We start from the raw sequence: 18,083 nt of genomic DNA, 5'->3' as shown, positions 1-18,083 counted from the left end.
AAAAGAAAGTGCATTAGAGGACAGCTTACTCCTTTTTTACTTGCATATAGGTGTTTAAAGTGTACAGTGCGAACTTCACAACACACAGCATCGGATACCAGATGCAAAAGTGGCATTGGTACATAAAGGCCCACCATTCGAAAAGTTGCTTTACTCTAATATTTTTGCATCATTAAATAGCCTTCAAGTTAACGAAGTTTTATTGTATTTAATGCTCATACCAGGAAATGCCAGTGGATGTTGGAACTGAATGCATCAAGGAAACAAGCATAGCAACCTATCAATTACAACAACACATGGAATGGTAATGTTTTAAAAAATTTATTCTCATATAGAAGCCTGATTGAACAAATTGCTAAATTAAAAGTCAACAATAGCACATCATCCTGTATTTAATCATGATGGACAACCAAAAAGCAACAAGATTTACTGAGATCAAATGATCTCTTGGTTCTACTAAAAAGTTTGATTTACGGTTCACCTGATTTATAGTTGAATACAATGCAGTTTTAATTCAGAATTGTTTAGTATAATTAAAAAATATAAGACACAGTTTCTTAGATGTTAACATGGAAGCAGAAATTCACATCTTCCACAAATGCAAGCACAAACATTTTGGCAGTGGATTCAATGACTGAACAAATTTTAAATAGCAACATAGTTGACTAAGCAATGAAATGACAGCACAGCACTTTTTATGGTTCTTTGTAAACAGTACAAATAAATATTATTCACAAATAATGTTTAGAGAAATAGAACACAGCTAAACTTCCCTTCCCGACATCTTCAGAAGAAAGCTTCGCCTAAAATTGTGTCACTGTTAAGTTGGAAGAGCTCACAAATATGGACAAGCAACATGCCAAGATAAGCAACTATCAAAATCTTAGTTGTCAGTCAGCAATTAGAACTATATGTAATTAGGTTTTTGGTTTTGCTGTATTAAGTATCTAAGCTATGCAGGCTGCTTTTAGCAATAAACTCACTTTCAATACATTGCAGTACTTTTGTTAAATTTTAAAAATGTCCTGTCTAGTTTTCTAAGAGGCTAACACTTCTGAACCATCACACTATCTGCCCTAAGGTGGCATACTCCAAAACAGAAAAAAAAAAAGTTTCAGGACATCAAAGCTAGCTTTAGAAACTTTACTGAGGTTTTATTCATTTCAGTAAATAACCAGACTCTGCAAATATTCCGCAATGCAAAATATTTGTACTACAAGGCAACACTATATAATTCTTCATGGATGTACAAAATTATCAGCACCTCTCAAACTTCACTCAAGATTGCATTTTGGTTTATTGCAGTAAAGATAAGTTGGAATAAATAGGATCAGCAAGCAAAGTACAAAGTCCTCATGCTCAGTCAGCAGGGCATGAGTTTGGCAGTACATTGTGCAGGGAGGCCATGTCAATCCAGTCAATGCGATTGTCATTGATGGCCAGGTTGCGCAAGCAGCCCACAAAGTTGTCTCGACCAAACAAGGCACCGTTGGTGCTGTGTTCTGAAAAATATCGGGCAAAAACAATACATTAGATATGTAGCTTATAGGATAACTTTCGAGTTGCAAGAGCTCTTTAACCTATTTTATAAGTTATGCTAACACACCGCAATAAAAATGTTGTCCATGAAATGTTAAAGCAGGCATTTCTATGGCGCTATTATACACACCCATTTCAATACCAGTCATTTGTCCCACGGCAGTGCCAGATAACTAAATAATGTTGCACTGATGAAACTTTACCACACAGGCATTCCTGCTTGACAACAACAAAGCCTTCCACAGCCTGATTTTTCTAATTGAGAATCAATTTTTTTTTTTTGCAAGTACACATTTCTTAGAGCTTTCCTTGAGTTGGAGGAATGAGCAACTTGTGCTCCCACAGTTGCTACAACCACCATGCACCAAATTAATTAAAATGCAGTTTGCAATTTCGAGAAATTTTGGTTGTATGGTACGTTTATTGACCAACCGCACATGTGTAAACATACAAGTGGGCCGAACAATAAGAGACGCGACGTTTTTTGCGGCAGTTACCCGCCGTGGTGGCTTCTCTGCAGCGCCTCGATGCAACGAGGCGAAGCACCATCATTACCACCACCACCACCACTATCAAGAACAAAAAAATAAAAAGGCACGCTAGCATTCGCAACGGCCGTTTCTGCAGGGACGCGATATGGAGAGGAGAAATGCTGAGATTTTTTTGAGGCGCATAAGGGAAAGAAGGCGAAGTTTCTATGAACTACAGCGATGTGCTTATATACGAACAGGTTGGGTCTGGGAAACGCAGCTTAAAAAAAATTGGCACTGGCTTAGCTCGGCTATGCCAGGATATACGTAGCAAGAGGTACGTTTCCATGGCTGAGCTTTTTGTGGTCACTGTATGTTTAAGCAATGGGAGGCACTGGGTATACACATCTTTTATTCATTTTGCTTGACAGAGACGAAGATTGCCCAATGATCTGTGAAGTAGCATGCAGCGGTCTCAATTTTGTCGATACAGTATTTCGATTTGGTAGAGCCTCGAGGCCACGTAGGCTCCTTGGATGATAATGCCGCTTTCCAGAAGCCGAGCCGAGCAGGCTTCAAAATTATTCACCGCGATCGAAGGGAGATGTCTGACAGCGGTGATACCTTGTTTCACGTACACACAGACTCCAGCGTTCGCATTTGGTTCGATCCAACTGCCAGGCGACAACCTCAGAATCGAAAGAGTTAATCTTCTCTTGTCTACACCGCCATTTAGCAGAGGCTGGACTCTCCTTCTCTGCATGCATGTCAAACGTTGTGATACAGACGGCCACTACATCTCCGCCTTTTATTACGCAATCCTGCGCATGCGACGCAGGGTTCAGGTGATAGAGCGGCGTGCGGCGAGGCGGCGACGAAGAACGCGGACTGAATCAGCTAGCTCTGGAATAGGATCTGTTCAGCTCTTGTGGCAAGAAACACCAATCGACATTTTTAGAAAGTGCAAGCATAAATGTCTTTTTACCTCATTCAACATTTACATTTCTCAAAATCAGGCGGTTTGGATCATACGTTTTCGCGGATAGTACGTTTTCCCCCCACAATTAAAAAAAACGTATCAACGAGGTTTTACTGTACTTGCAAAAACATAGTTGTAATTATTTTTGACAGACATCACCAGTCTTATTTTAGCAAGTTCCTTTTAGATGCCTTTAATGCTTCAAAGGGACACTGAAGGCTACTCTATCCACTTACTACTCTGAGCAAAAATTGACTTGGCTCTTTCTAGCTAGGCTGACGTCTGTCCAGCAGCAAAAGACTCATTCACTGCCAGAAATTTTGAATTTAAAAATATTCCTGCCAGGAGAAAGGGACGGTTTTCCACCGTCCCAAAGTGAATGGCAGAGTAGCATAGCCTCTGTGATCCACACCCAAAACTCAAGGTTGATGCATGCATTTTACTTGAAAAATAGACCAGCAATGACGACATCTGTATTTTGTTTTCAGTAGCTCAGTTGTTTCCATACACCTCACTGCCCTATATCACATTTCTGTAGTCGTGGATGGTGCGGTCATGGAGATTCCACCTCCGCGACTACATCTCTATAGTCGCAGAGGTGACACCTACCAAATGGTGTGCAATGTACACGTATAACAAAAATTATACTTCAGAAGCTGCCACATTTCTAAGCCCCACAGCAAGACATACGCTCATTTGGGTAAGGAGCTTTTGATAACTGCCACAAAGAAAATATGGTTCACAAAATTCAGCACAGTGACCCTTCAAAGTCAAGTGAACTGCATCATAACGGGGAAATATATTTTGGGGGCTGAAGTTTGGATTCCACCGAAGCTGAAATAAACCTGAATTTTTTTCTCAGCCTAACTAACCATAAAGCCCATAGGTAGAAGGTGGAGTTTCTGTCAAAAACATAAAAACAAGCAGCTCATTGTGTTGGCTTCTTGGTCACACAGTGTGGCTCATTCTAAGTCTCCTATCTAACGATCTAAGTCTCCCAAAAGAAATGAACACTTGTCCTCATCCCAAAGGGGCTTAAGGCTCGTGAGCCTGCTAGGGAACCCCACTATACAGCTTAGAAGCCAACCCCTTCTTCTGACAAAGGCTGCACCCTACAGCCATTACTGATGCTACCAGAGATTCGGAATCCAACCTTCTGTCCACATACACAGAATCCACGAGTTTATCTTTACAACATCAGTGTGGCACACATGTGCACTTGATTACCTGGCAGGCCACCGATGTAGAGGGGGCTCTCGGTGTATGGTTCTGCAGGGGTGGCAGGTGCCAGACCGTACGCCACCTGGTGTCTGTCTATGCGCAGAGAGATCTCGTTGCGCGAGAAGTGGGCTCGCAGCAGGTGCCACTCGCCGTCGCACATGGCAAAGCGAGAGCTGAATGGCTTGCGGGCACGGAATGGGCCCGTGCCGTTGTGACCCAGGTCAACCGACACGATCACTTCGCCATTGTGGAGCTCCATGGCCAGCGACGGCCCTCCTGCATTCAACCAGGTCCATTCGCGCTTTGCACTTGTGCCATACGTATAACATTGAACATCTGTCTGAGGAAAAATGCAAGAGTGGTGCAAGTGTTAAAGGTTCAGGCATCTAAGCGGAACATGTACTGCAGGTTCCTTCCTTTCTGTACTGTTTATTTGTGCCAAATTATGCAGAGCGCTGCATTTTGTCTCATTTTGAAGCTGTCTATTCTATGACTTCAGTGTGGTTTCCACGGGTAATTGTGCACTAGATACATTACGAACACTGTCTGACTGTTAATACCTCTCTGTGCTTGCTGAACAAAAAGGATGTAAGGCCTTTCAGACATTTGGTAATGAACTGGTCATTGTTCACATTCACTAGTTCAGCTATTCAAAGCACTTATGAGAGTATTGCTGAGATTGTTTTTGATGCCATTACTAGTACACAACCCAAGGCACTGCCCTCAACTGCACAGCCTGATTACAATTTTTTGTGTGCTGCTTTTTGGTACTTTGAAGTTGTTTTACTCAATAGTGACAGGGAGAAGGGGCTCCCATTGCTGTAACATGATGATGTTGCGCATTTGAGATTTTCAATACAAACAACATATTCATTGTTGATGTTAGGCTCATATTTCATTCAAGAATTTGATATTTACCATATTCTATCATTCATTCGTGAATATTCGATTGTTCATTTGTGACGTATTCAGGCATAACATTATCATTAGACGTATAGCTTCTTCACACGAAGTCATTTTATCTCTGCCAGTAATGTCATGTTGTATCATCATCCTGTACACACCTTCTCTACGTGGTATATTAAAGCAAAATTCTTTGTTTCAGGACAGCCAAACCTTGTTAAAATAAACGCAAATATTAAGAATTTTGGCCATATCAAACTGCTCCTAAATATAAAATGGATATACTGAACTGCCGAGCGCCAAGCTGTGCCCACTTGGATGGCAGGCGGCAGGCTTTGCCTCGCTACACGAGTGAATAGTGGCGGTGCAGCAAGCTTCAGCGCTACGGTTCACGCTTTATCTCGCATTTGTCAACAGCGCCACACGAGATATAGTGGCCAAAAAAGCTCGTAGCCAGGCAGTCAGCACCTGTTGGCACTTCTCGCATTTGCAGAAAGCGCCCCGGAACGAGCGACATGGTCGGTTGTAGCTTTTAAGGAGCCATCCTCTGCTCAAATCTACTCTCATAGAGTGGAGGAGGTGAAAACGGCAATAGCTTTTTGTCCTGGTGTCGGAATTTTTATGCGACACCACTGTAATATGAGGAAGCCACCTCGAACGGCGTTTGATCTGCCATCGTCGTGTGTTGCAGTGCTTTGAGAGAAAGCCAACCTAACTGGTGTTTGCCAATTGGTATTTGTGGGCCCCACAATCGCTGCGAGCAGGTTAGAAACGGTGCTAAAACTATGGATAAGGTTTCTCCCAGTTGTTGTTCTTTCGCTGATTAAATTTTGGTTCTCCAGTGTGAGTGTTTGGCGAAATTTTATATTATGAATTCCGGATATATCGAACTATGTTACGATTTTTTACCTACTCGCTATAACAAGGTTTCATTACGTTAGTATGTCTGACCAACTGGATCCCAAATCTACATCTCTAATAATAACGTGATTCAATATGTCACATTTCACACAGTGGAGACTTGCCTAAATCTCTTTTTTGACTTCTATATCATTAGCAGCCATTTTTACTGTTAGTGCATGATCCACTGATATTGAGCATTATTTTAATGTGTAGTTCTGCACAGTGCCTTCGTTAAATCTTGTTTACGTCATGCAATGTTAATGATGTACTTGATGCCACATTACTGTCACATCGATGTTCATGCTGCACAGTTCACCATGTTTTTGATCACTAGCACAAGCAATTGCCATTACACATTTTAAAGGATGCAAATAAGATTTATAGATCTTTATTCCCACTACATCACTCTTTCACTAATTTTCAAGGAGAACATGTATTCTCTGCTTTACCATTCGAAATCTATTTACTCCTAATATTCATAAGTAGTTTTAAATTCAACTGCTTGCATCTCTCTCAGTTGCTTCATTTAGGTTTCAAAGAACTGTGCAATGCTTTGTTCTTGTTTTGATTTTTGAAGCAAGGCACCCTTGTGGTATCAGCCTGCTCTTGAGTCGCAGTGCCTGTATGTCTTTTTCAAACCACTGAGCTAGCCATAAACAATTCCTGCATTATTTACATGACAAAACAAATACTTAGAAAGCCAGCTTTTGAAAGCGTTAAAGAGTGTAACAGTAGTCTCGCACTTACCATCTGGCTTTTCGGATAAGCTCATCAAGATGCCACTCATTCTCCAGGTGCGAAATTCCAACTGGACTTCCAACTTGTTATCCACATTGAACTCCTCATCTGTAATGCACGTGTAAATAAAAGCATGGCAAAATTGAGCATCGCATGTACATGACTCCATCAATACACTTTCATCAATTTATGACTGCAACACAGTGCACAATATACCAGCCATCCAAGCTAACTTAAACCAAACAATAAAAATATAAAGAGGCACAACAGGCAGAGGCAGCTTCAACCATGTCTTTTACCACTGTACATAGTAAGTCAGAGTCATTTTATATTTGTTGAACTAAAATATTTAATAAACTGAAGAAATTAACTTTTCAGCAATTACATTTTCGACAAAACTTCTTTTGCCCAATTGTAGAACATGCCACAAGAAAGAATTCATCCATTTTCACAATATCTCGGCGCAAGCACATGGTTGTGTAGAAGCTTTTAAATTTTGCGGGCTTTCTTTTCAAAACAAAAAAGTTAGTCTAGGGTACACATCTAGGTAAAAATTGATTAATTAGAAGCTTTTTAGCCCACTCTACAATTTGGCACAATAATTTTCACTGGAAATGCAATACCTGGAATTATCAATTCATTAAATATAAAAATATTCTGACTTACTACAAACAGTGGTCAACAACATGGCTGAAGTTACCTCCACCTATTGTGCTAAGGATTTATTTCTGAAGTGAGGATTTGGCTAAAGTTATAGGGACACCTATTTATTAGTTTTCCCACAGCGCCACTTGTGGCTTACATTGGGGGTAAACCATGTTAACCTTCATAGCGAATGCACTTTGACGTCAAAAAGGTGTGTTATGATATGACAAGCTTCTCCATAGTTAGCCAAGTTTTGATGGCCGATATAGAGAGTATGTTTATTGTGTGGGTGCATTCATTGCTAAGCAAGTAAATATGCGGTCACAATTAACGGTAACTAAAGCATACTTTTAAGACCACTTACCATATACAGCATATGCATCTCCCTGGAAAAATGCTCCAGGCTCAATGTTGGCAAAGCACTGCCCAACACCATGTGACTCTCCACTGGCCAAGTCCACGTCTCTGCTATTTATGTTGAAATTTCGGATGCAGCCCTTGAAGCTCTCTTTTACCTGTGAACAAATGTTTCAGTTTGTTTACATCCATACTAATGACAGAAAAACAAACAGTAAACTGCTGATGATACAATCACGGATGATACAAATTTCGGTACAATATGCATTTGTAAAATTTCCTGACTAAAGTGCACTGTGCACAATGTACAGAATTTCGGATGGTGCGAACACTTTGCCGTGGCATCAAGGATGACACAAATGCGTGCCATCAAGGATGACACAAATGCGAGATGCGAGAACTGCCACCGCACTTGTGAGCACCGAGCACTACCCTTGCATTGTAAACACTGCAAACGCCAGTCACGCACTACGCATCGCAAGCACTGAGCGGCAGTGTATGGTCCACACATCACCAATGCTGCGGTCACTAGTTGCACAGTGCATGGCCCGCAAATCGCTAACATTGCATTCACCAATCAGGCATTATGCACCACAAGCAGTGGACGGTGATGTGCGGCTGTACATAAATCTCATCAGCCGAAAACACATCTACGTGAATGCATTTCTCGTGCTCCGGCATGTGGATGTTTGTTTTTAATTGATAAGAATTTCGATTGATAAGAACATTTTTTGCGGCCCTCTGAGATTCATATCATCGAGATTCTAATGAATACATCAAGTCCTTGTAAAAGTTCATAATGTTCATATATAGGTTGCTACAGTTTAATAAAAGTGATTGCAATGTTTTATTCTGATAGCTAGAAATGCCATTACATGTTTCTGATCCGTCATTTCTGACAAAAAATCTCACCCAAAACAATTAACTGGAGGCCTGTTTGACAGCATCAACCCCAGAATGCAAGCACATGAGCTATGTAATTATGTGTATATGATGTCACCTGCTGGAATTGATTCCTTGCTGCACCAGTGGTTTTAATAAAGTAGGGATCCAGTAGACCATTTCTGATGTGTGGTCACTATGCTGTTTTGACACATGCTGCTTTGGTGCATAACTTTTTTACAGATCTTTTATGCATCATTGGTTTTTGTGAACTGTTTCATCCCTGTGTTATTATATTTTGTTCTGCCCTCTTGTCACTGCTTCCATTTTTGTGTGCTGTTCTGAAGCATGCTGTTTTGTTGTTGGCTCTCTTTACCTGTCCCCATTTGTGTACATCTAAATATACTTTAATCAGTATCCTCCTCGGCTGCGCAACAACTCTCAGCAATGCTCAAACAGTTTCTGACACAATCACAGTGGAGAATTAGTGCTCTAAAACAGCTAATCCATTTCATTTTGTTTTATTTCATGTTTTCAGCAATAGCATACCTACTGCACTAGTCACCACCCCGATCAGAGAAGGGACAGATAAATCATACCCAGACCCGCCAGCAAGTTCAGCTGTCCCTTATGAAGGTACTATTAAACCAGATACAGTATGGTTTGGCTTGATGAATAAATGGCTGGTTGAAGTTCCGAAGTTATCCAAATGTCTCAGTTAGTATTTCATTCTTACTAGGTGCAAACTAATGTTCTCAAGAACACTAGATTATCAATGTTCACTCTTAATAATATCAGTGAAAGTCTGAAATAAGTTGCCGAATAGCATATTCTTCCATATGACTGATCTGAATTCCAAACAGAACTTCAAACATACCCAGTTGCCCTCACACTGAAATCTTGGAGCCTTTGCAAATGCAATGCAGTCAAACTTACTTTTAAAATTTTTATTTGCACTTGTAAGTTGGAATGGTGTTTGTAGTTTGCACCCGCCGCGGTGGCTCAGTGGTTAGGGCGCTCAGCTACTGATCCGGAGTTCCCGGGTTCGAACCCGACCGCGGCGGCTGCGTTTTTATGGAGGAAAAACACTAAGGCGCCCGTGTGCTGTGATGTCAGTGCACGTTAAATATCCCCAGTATCCCCAGGTGGTTGAAACTATTTCGGAGCCCTCCACTACGGCACCTCTTCTTCCTTTCTTCTTTCACTCCCTCCTTTATCCCTTCCCTTACGGCGCAGTTCAGGTGTCCAACGATATATGAGACAGATACTGTGCCATTTCCTTTCCCCAAAAACCAATTATTATTATTATTATTATTATTATTATTATTATTATTATTATTATTATTATTATTATTATTATTATTATTGTAGTTTGTAACTAACTAGAATTGATCACTGAACATGCACCTTACTGGTTGTGCATTTCTTTCTTGCTCATGTAAGGTGCACTTGAGGCTTAGACAAATAAATTTCGAAAGTCGCTGGGCACACTCACGAGTTCCTCAGGGACATGGAGACCCGGCGCAATGCCGCCAACATATAGCGGGCTGCGGAAGGGCATCCGCCTGTGCACCTGCAACTTCAATGCCGTCTTGTCGTCGACGGACAGCATCAGCCGAGGGCCGTCCTTTGACAGGGTTACCTGCAGAGACACCATCACACATGTCAGCGTGGAATCTATGAGAAACACATCTTACCTGCTTATCCACACTACTACAATGCTGGTGCTCTTCTTAGACCTAAGCCTCTTGTTGTTGCTTTTTGTATATCCGAACAATAAATAGAATTGTTTGGACCCAAAACTCATGCCGCTAGTCAAGGGTCCAACTATGAAATAAGTATGAAAACAAAAGAAAAATCTAGTGGCAAATAATTTACTGGCTAAACTACACAACGACTTAGTTAAAACGATCAGCAAGAGCTGCTACTGTGGCTTGTTAGTTGCTGCACAGTCAAGACCAGACAGACTTGGTTAGATGGAGCAAAAACAATTAAGCAGCCAGAGCAACATCCCCAATACATCACAGTCACAGCAGCAGCATGAGACCTTCTAGTCATGCTCGGCTACAGGGACTCTTTTTAACTATGATGACGACACGCATGCTTTGGCCGGAAACCTTTGCCTGAACAGCTAGCACTGCTGTGAAAAGGAATAAGACGAGTTAACTACCAGCCTCCGTGTGAGGAATGCCATTTTTGAATATTTTCAATAACAAAGCATTACAGGTTTATAATAAAGCATATCATATCCAACAGCTTGTCTATAATTAGTAAAAGAATTATACATAAATAGCCAGCACCGCTGCCATGCGGAATTCACTGCTAGCTAAGTCCTCTGATGAAGTCAATGACAGCTAGCCTTCATGGCTCAGCTGTGCACACCTCATGGATCAAGACATTTCTACCTTTTTACACAAAATGTCACTGACCGGTTCAGTAATCATGCCATTATGCATCTGGATTTTCCTCATTTGATCACCATTATTATCACTCGAGTTCCATCTACATTAGGGCAAAGGCCTCTTCTAATGCTCTTCAACTATCTCTGCCCAATGCCAGCCATGGCTCCCTCATCCCAGTAAACTTCCTGATTTCAACTCTCCGACTGACTTTCAGTCACACATGGCCACATTTTCCCTGGAACTCCGCTCACTTATCCTAACACTTTATTGTTTATCTATTCTCTCTATTACATTCCCTGCCCATATGCGTTTTTTCCCTCGGTTTCCCCACCAGAAGATCATTACACTCAAGTTTTTTTTAATCTTTTTTTATCCCCAGAGAGACAGAGAGCAGCACTTACTTCATGTAGTGAGATGCTCATTAAAAAAATCATAGCTCACTAACCAAAGCACTGCTGTTTTACGGCAGAGCCATTAATGAGAGCCTGCCCCAGTCATCGCATTGCTGAAGCCCGCAGTAGTTGTAGAAATTTGCCAAGACAAGCCAATCCAAGAGCCAAGCCAAGCCAAGAGAGAGAGAGAAGAAAAGAAAGAGAGAAAGAAAGAAGTGGAGAAGTAGGAGAAAAAATAGAGGGTCATGACAGCTGTTGCTGAATGTTTTAGCTAAGCCGTAGCATAGTTTAGCTAATTATTTTTTGTTGTTTACTTCATTCATCGACACCAGACTTTTCATCTCATCCCACAGTTGCATCAAACTCACTTGATGCCATTCGCCATCGTTGAGGCCGCCATGGCTGTGGAGCTTCTTCGGTGTCGCCCTATCAGTGATATCGAGCAAGACTCGACCTCCAGACAAGACCAGGGCAAAATGCCGTCCACGGGGGCCAGCCTGAGCAAGCAGCAGCACTCCGTTGGGATAGTAGGTGCGAAGCTCCAGGCTCAGGTTCAAGCTGCATCACAGCACAATTGTGGAGGTTGCAAGACATGATGAACGTGATGAACAGAAACCAGGCATCTTTCACAGAAGGCAGATTGTAAGGAACTGCCATTCAAAATACAAGTTCATCTTCTATGTCAAGAAAAATTGAGGTAACTCTTATCTAAGCTTACGAGGACTCGTGAGACACATAACGTCAAAGGAATATCACACACAGACACCACATCAGTTTTATTTTGTCTTACAAATAATCAAAGGCTAGCATTAAGAAGAAAAATAGTCATCATGATCAGCCCACTTATAATTACAGCAGGACAAGGGCTGCCTAGCTGACCTCCAATTAAGCATGTCTGAGGCCCTTAGTTTCCAGGTTTTAATTTTTACAGAATTCAAGGGGGTAAAAATATGGTGACATTTTTTTCAGCAAAAATTCAGGTAGAAATCGGGTTGTTCAGCCAAAAATTTCGATGAATCAGGATCTTTCGGGTAGTTTTTTGCCTGACTTATTCTGAAATAAATACATAAACAAAAAATTACTATCAGCGCCCGTTCTTGAGCGAGACTAAAATGCCCTGTATTTTGGTTCATTATTTCGGAGATGGCAGAGTACCATCTCCAAATAATTAGTAATTAATTACTCCTCTACTATAACATAAGCATAAACATAAAATGGAGGCTTAATTGTATAACACATTTGCAGCTAAGGCCATCATGCAAAATGAAGGCTTATGTCAGTAACAAATTTGCGCTTTCTGTATGATCACAAGTACAGACAATTCAGTGCAAATTAAGCAAAGAAGGGCAAGCACTCACTCATTTCTGAACTCAAGGATGTCGGGCAGCACCACGCGGCTGTTCAGTGTGTCTCCAAACTTGACAGCCTTGTCGTGCAGCGCGTGGGGCGGCTGGTCTGAGCACTGGTCCAGCTCCTGCTCCGTGAGGACGGCCATTCGGTCGTGGTCAGGTGGCAAGGGACGTGGGCGCTTCAGGAGCCGTCCAATGCCAGCGCCCTCGTGTGACACGGGGAAGTTGAAGCCGAGCAGCCTGCAGCATAGGTAGGGTCAAAGCATTTGTTCCATTCACAGTGCAAAAGGTACCAGCCTCTTGAGTACATCTTCCAGAAGCAAGACAGAATAAGAGACAAAAGAGACAAAATCTGTGCCCCCCATTTTGATTGTAAGAGAGGGTCACTGTGCCATGCACTTGCTCTGAAGAGATCGCTCTGATCATTTCTGAAAAGATCATACTAACAGTCTGACATCTTTTCTCGCAGAATATGATTATGCGTTCGGGAAGAAACAATGTAGCAAAATATGCAATAACCTACAGCTCTGTTGCAACACAGTTGTAGCCAGGCTATCTCATCTTTTGCAACAGGCAGCAACGAGGCGGTCTTTTTCCATGGCACCACATGGCACTGCTGGTGCTCGGTTGCCCACCGTGCAGCATTTCAGAAACAACAATAATTTCTATTCATTCCCCTTTGCTGAACTAGTATGTTAAGCTACACAGCTTGCAAAACCTGCGGACTTGTTAATGCCAGAGAACTAAGATTTCTCGTTTCACTCACACATCATTGAATACAGCGTCCTTGATGGTGCCAACAAAGTGGTCTCGGGTGGCTGCTTGGGTCCCAATGGCAACGCCACCTCGGACACCGCCAAAGAAGAGGCCACCCAGTTCGGGACCCTGAATGTCACCTGTGCCTTTGGGCAGTCGCAGGATGTCGATCTCGGCATCGTCCACGTTCACGTGAACCCTGCGAGATCATCAGCCTCTCAACACCTGTACCATATAACCACGTTTCAGCTGAATGTATGAGCATCTGACTGCTTTGTTGAAGTAAGCAGTCAAACATTGTAGTTGTCCTAGTAAAGCACACTCAGGAGTATCTGCCCGTTCAATGAGGTGCCCGTGTAGATTAGTACTAACTACAATATTATGCTATCTAGGGTAAGGTAATCTTCTTGCACTTTTGTTTGTTCTTTATCTCATCCTAATAAGTGAACAAAATGCATATTGTGTGTAACACCTTGTCTTTATTTCATTTCACTTACCCTTAAGGGGGGAGCCTGGTCTTGAAAACAAAATTTTATTAATGTAGTAATAATTATGAAATCATCATGGAACATGTATTTTTGTGTGCTGATTCTAAATATGCAATTTAATTTCATGTAAAACAATTTCTTGGGCACTTATATAACTTTTAGGCAATTATTTTGCGAAGAGCTTGGGAGAAAATTTGCTGTAGGAAAATTGCTGAAATGTATGCCATTGGGTCGTATTGATACTAAGGAATGCAATAAGTGTAAAATTATCATCCTGGCTATTGTAGAACTTAAGTTATAGGGTATTGAAGCTGCCACTTCAGAAACGAGAATACACACTTTTCATCGCATTTCTGAAGCGACAACTTTAAAACCCTATAACTTAAGTTCTACAATAGCCAGGATGATAATTTTACCCTTATTGCATTCCTTAGTATCAAGACGACCCAATGGCATACATTTCAGAATGTTTCCCACAGCAAATTTTTTTCAAAGCTCTTCACAAGATACATGCATAAAAATACATAAGTGCTCAAGGAATTGTTTTACATGAAATTAAATGAGATATTTAGAATCGGCACACAAAAATACATGTTCCCTGAAGGTTTCTAAACTGTGACTTCATTAATAAAATTTTTCTTTTCAAGATCAGGCTCCCCCCTTAACAAATAACAAATGCTGATAACAACATTCATGCCATTTTTTTTAAAATTCTTCTGTCCCTTCATGAAAAGTGATAAATGCAGCAACACCAATAAAATACCTCAGTTGGCACATGGCAGTTAATACACATATGATGCACAAGTTATGCAAGGAGAACGCTGCCTCGTTCACATGGTCGACTTACTTTCGATGTCTCTTAATCACTGTAATGGTGTGGAACTTATTGTCGTTGTAGCGCTGTTCGGAGCGTGAAGCCACTTCTCCAGCACCGCCATTCAGACGCAGCTCAATGTGGCCATCCTTCAAAGCCACCGAATAGTAGTGCTGTAAACAAACGGTGCTTCCATCACTTACTCGCCTAGAGTAAGGACGCCGATAATACAACTTTAAAAGCCTCTATGTGAGTATATCCTAGGTCTGATAGCAGGCAGGGTTGTCTCACTGAAATGTTTTATTTGCGAAGTCATATTCTCCCCACACTGTTAACTGAAGCTTACTTAATTGACTGAAACAACATAACACTATGGTCCAGACATATAAATTAGCCAAGATTATGCATGCTTCAAAGCTTCCTTTTGTTACCATAACGAAAAAGCAGTTATATTTACATATAGCGATTATGATTTCAGACTCAATTCATGGTGCACACTCGTAAAAGAATAGGCACGTGTCAAGACAGAATATATCTCCCTGCTTTTTGATACAAAATATAAAGGTTAAAATACTATTGTTAAGAAAAATAATAATCACTGCAAATGTTTACAGCAGTGTGAACACTTGAGATTAGGTAGCGCTGTTGCAAAAGTCTAAAAGCTTGAAACAAAGACAAAATGGCATTGAGCCTAGCTTACATCTCTCTTGCTTTCAGCACCCCGGACTGCTGAGAATGTTGAGATCATGAGGAGACCGTCCGTTTGCATTGACTGGAAGGTGAAGCCAAAGTTTCCTTCGGCAGCCAACGTCTTGCCCTTCAGCTCCAGGTAGCCCGTTCCTTTGAAGCTCACCAACTTCACTTTCTGTTGGGCGGCAGGTACACGCAATGTGATGTCAGAAGGTCACCTCTGATATCAGCTTACTAATATTATATAAAAACGTCTCCACCAAGCCATTTAATAAAGCACGAGTTATGTCAATATCACATGAACTGGCATAGTGAACAATCTCTATTCTCACAAAAATTTTTTGAATATTTTTGAGAAAAATTATGGTGGTTAATATCCTCACAACAACAACACAGGGTTCGTTCATTATAAGATCAAGTACAGTATGAAGTGACAGCAGAATATCTTCGGACACCAACGTGTACAATGATATCAGCTCTTTCAAACTGAAATCGGTCTGAATAGCCGTTAAAAGCAGCAGTAAATAATGAGTATGATGAGAGGTAAGGAAAGAGATAAAGGCAGCTTGTCCCATTTGTCCTGTATTAAAAACGATCCTGTGACTAGGCAGTACTGCAGTGATTCATGACCATGACTAGTTAATAAAAGAAAAAATACATGAAAAGTTTATTTTATTTCTTGTTCTCGACGTGGTAATGGTATAAACACAGCAGTTACAAAAGAAATACAGTGCAATGCATTCAAATAATCTGCCAACCTTGATAAAGGGCTGTAATAAGGCTAAACTTTATCTTCAAACAAAAAACATCTGTTCTTCTATAGGCACACAAACAGTCAGTAAATCGCGAAAACCAAAAAAAGAAATAAAAATATAACACTGCCCACACCGCCACAAAGGTATACGGATTTTTTTATTCTAAGAAGAGAGCATGCTATATTAGGCTACAGAATTAGAAGTCCACCACCCCAGTCACTCTAGCACGATTTCACTTTTGCAGCAAATATGCTTACAGAAAAAGCGCCTTAAAAGACTAGCTTTATCAGTACAAGCACAATGTAATTTTTTGCACTATCAGCCCTGTACTTTCAAAATGGCAGAACTCATCTATGAAAACTAAACTGGTCCACACAAGATATCAAAGGCTCTCTAGCCTCAATGGCACAAACAGTGTTAAAGGGGCTGTGAAAGGTTGTCTCAACAAAGATGCGATGCGCCTAGGATGCTAAAAGATGCTGCTTCACAAATATCCTCCAGCAAGAATTTTTTAGATGTTTTTTGTGGAAGCTGTAGCCAAAATTTGAATTTCCGCGTCTTCGCACTTTTTCCTCTCCTCTCGTCACTTTTTGCATGCTGAAATGTCGGCGCTCCTCTGCCGGCCCCTTGCACTCACCCCCTCCGCCGGCTGCCGACGTGCGCGAACCAATGCTAGCAGTCCACTGTTGACGTAACGAGCGCTACATGACGTAACGAGCCCGGATGCTGACGTAACGAGCGCAGATTCGGGCGAAAGCCCAGCACAGCAGGTTTCCGCTAGGCGCGGAAGCGGTAGTTTTAAAAATTGCGTGGTAAATTATCGGCTCGCTTTTGAGTTCTTGTACGCGGCGTGAACGCTCGTTTGCCTGTACTTTACATAATGCGACATTTTATAGACAACCTCAAACACCGTTTTCAAGGACACTTTAAGAAAGAAGTCACCCAGTACGCATATAAAAAACAGGAAGGCTAGTCGTACCCTTTCACTGCAGCCAGGATCTACGCCATATGCTTCATATTTGAGCAGGTCCAATGGTGTTGTCTCAACTTGCAGGTTTTTCATGCAGCCTATAAAGTTCTGGAAACCCACAGTGCTAAATCTGCAAGCAGGAATGAATAAATTAGTAACAAGAATAGGCACTGCTACTGTGCCTCTAATCCAACTAACTATGCCCCATTAGCTGAAACAACAAATCGTGTCAACTGACGTGCAAGTTACAACAGTTTGCACCTTCAAAAGAAACAAAAAGAGCACAAACCAAGGCAGTAGCTAAAACAAATAAAGTAGCTGACCAATTTTTCTGGTCTGAATGGGGCAAGAAAAAATGTTTGAATTATCAAGCAGCCTGAAGAAACAGGAATCCCCCTAATATCTCTGTGGTGTCGCAGATTGCTCCTTGAAGCTGTCTGAATAATTGAGGTCTGAATTTTTAACATCTGAAAAAAGATCAGCCAGTGACTGTAAATGATCAAAGCAAAAGATCTGCACATACTTGGATGAATCAAAGTCTGGTGGCACGGCTCCAAAGTACAACTTGCTGCGCCTGAGCTGAAGCTCGCTTGGGCTGCGTCGCGGCAGCTCACCCTGGAGAAGCTCATCTTCCACAGAAAGAACACCTGCACGAAAAATGTAAACCATCCGTTCAACTTGCACCATCATAATAATGCACTACAAGGCTGTTAAAACAAGCTCTGGATGTCTCCCACACCATTCATGACATAGAAAAGGTTTCCTTAAGTTTTTGCCACCATAATCACACAAGGACCTTATACTTATCTTTTCGTCTCTGTCACTTAACA

General features: G+C 41.4%; 1 protein-coding gene across 2 annotated transcripts in view; it reads right to left on the bottom strand.

The window, feature by feature from the left end:
* Positions 1-302: 302 nt before the first annotated feature.
* The window catches only part of LOC144107159 (laminin subunit alpha-1-like), a 121,974-nt gene continuing 104,193 nt past the window's right edge, over positions 303-18,083 (bottom strand). For both annotated transcript variants that reach the window (XM_077640154.1, XM_077640153.1), the window contains exons 52-63: positions 17,777-17,900; positions 17,263-17,383; positions 15,539-15,703; positions 14,872-15,011; positions 13,547-13,735; positions 12,790-13,020; positions 11,800-11,989; positions 10,133-10,279; positions 7,763-7,913; positions 6,763-6,861; positions 4,216-4,485; positions 303-1,502 (exon numbers count right to left, since the gene is read on the bottom strand). In XM_077640154.1, coding sequence (XP_077496280.1) covers positions 1,360-1,502; positions 4,216-4,485; positions 6,763-6,861; positions 7,763-7,913; positions 10,133-10,279; positions 11,800-11,989; positions 12,790-13,020; positions 13,547-13,735; positions 14,872-15,011; positions 15,539-15,703; positions 17,263-17,383; positions 17,777-17,900 — 1,970 coding nt within the window. In that variant the 3' untranslated portion in view covers positions 303-1,359. The remainder of the gene's footprint in view (positions 1,503-4,215; positions 4,486-6,762; positions 6,862-7,762; positions 7,914-10,132; positions 10,280-11,799; positions 11,990-12,789; positions 13,021-13,546; positions 13,736-14,871; positions 15,012-15,538; positions 15,704-17,262; positions 17,384-17,776; positions 17,901-18,083) is intronic.

The sequence above is a fragment of the Amblyomma americanum genome, chromosome 10 (genome assembly GCF_052857255.1).
Source record: "Amblyomma americanum isolate KBUSLIRL-KWMA chromosome 10, ASM5285725v1, whole genome shotgun sequence".
NCBI lineage: Eukaryota > Metazoa > Arthropoda > Arachnida > Ixodida > Ixodidae > Amblyomma > Amblyomma americanum.
The sequence above is the reverse complement of the archived record's forward strand: the minus strand, read 5'-3'. Positions and strand labels throughout refer to the sequence as shown.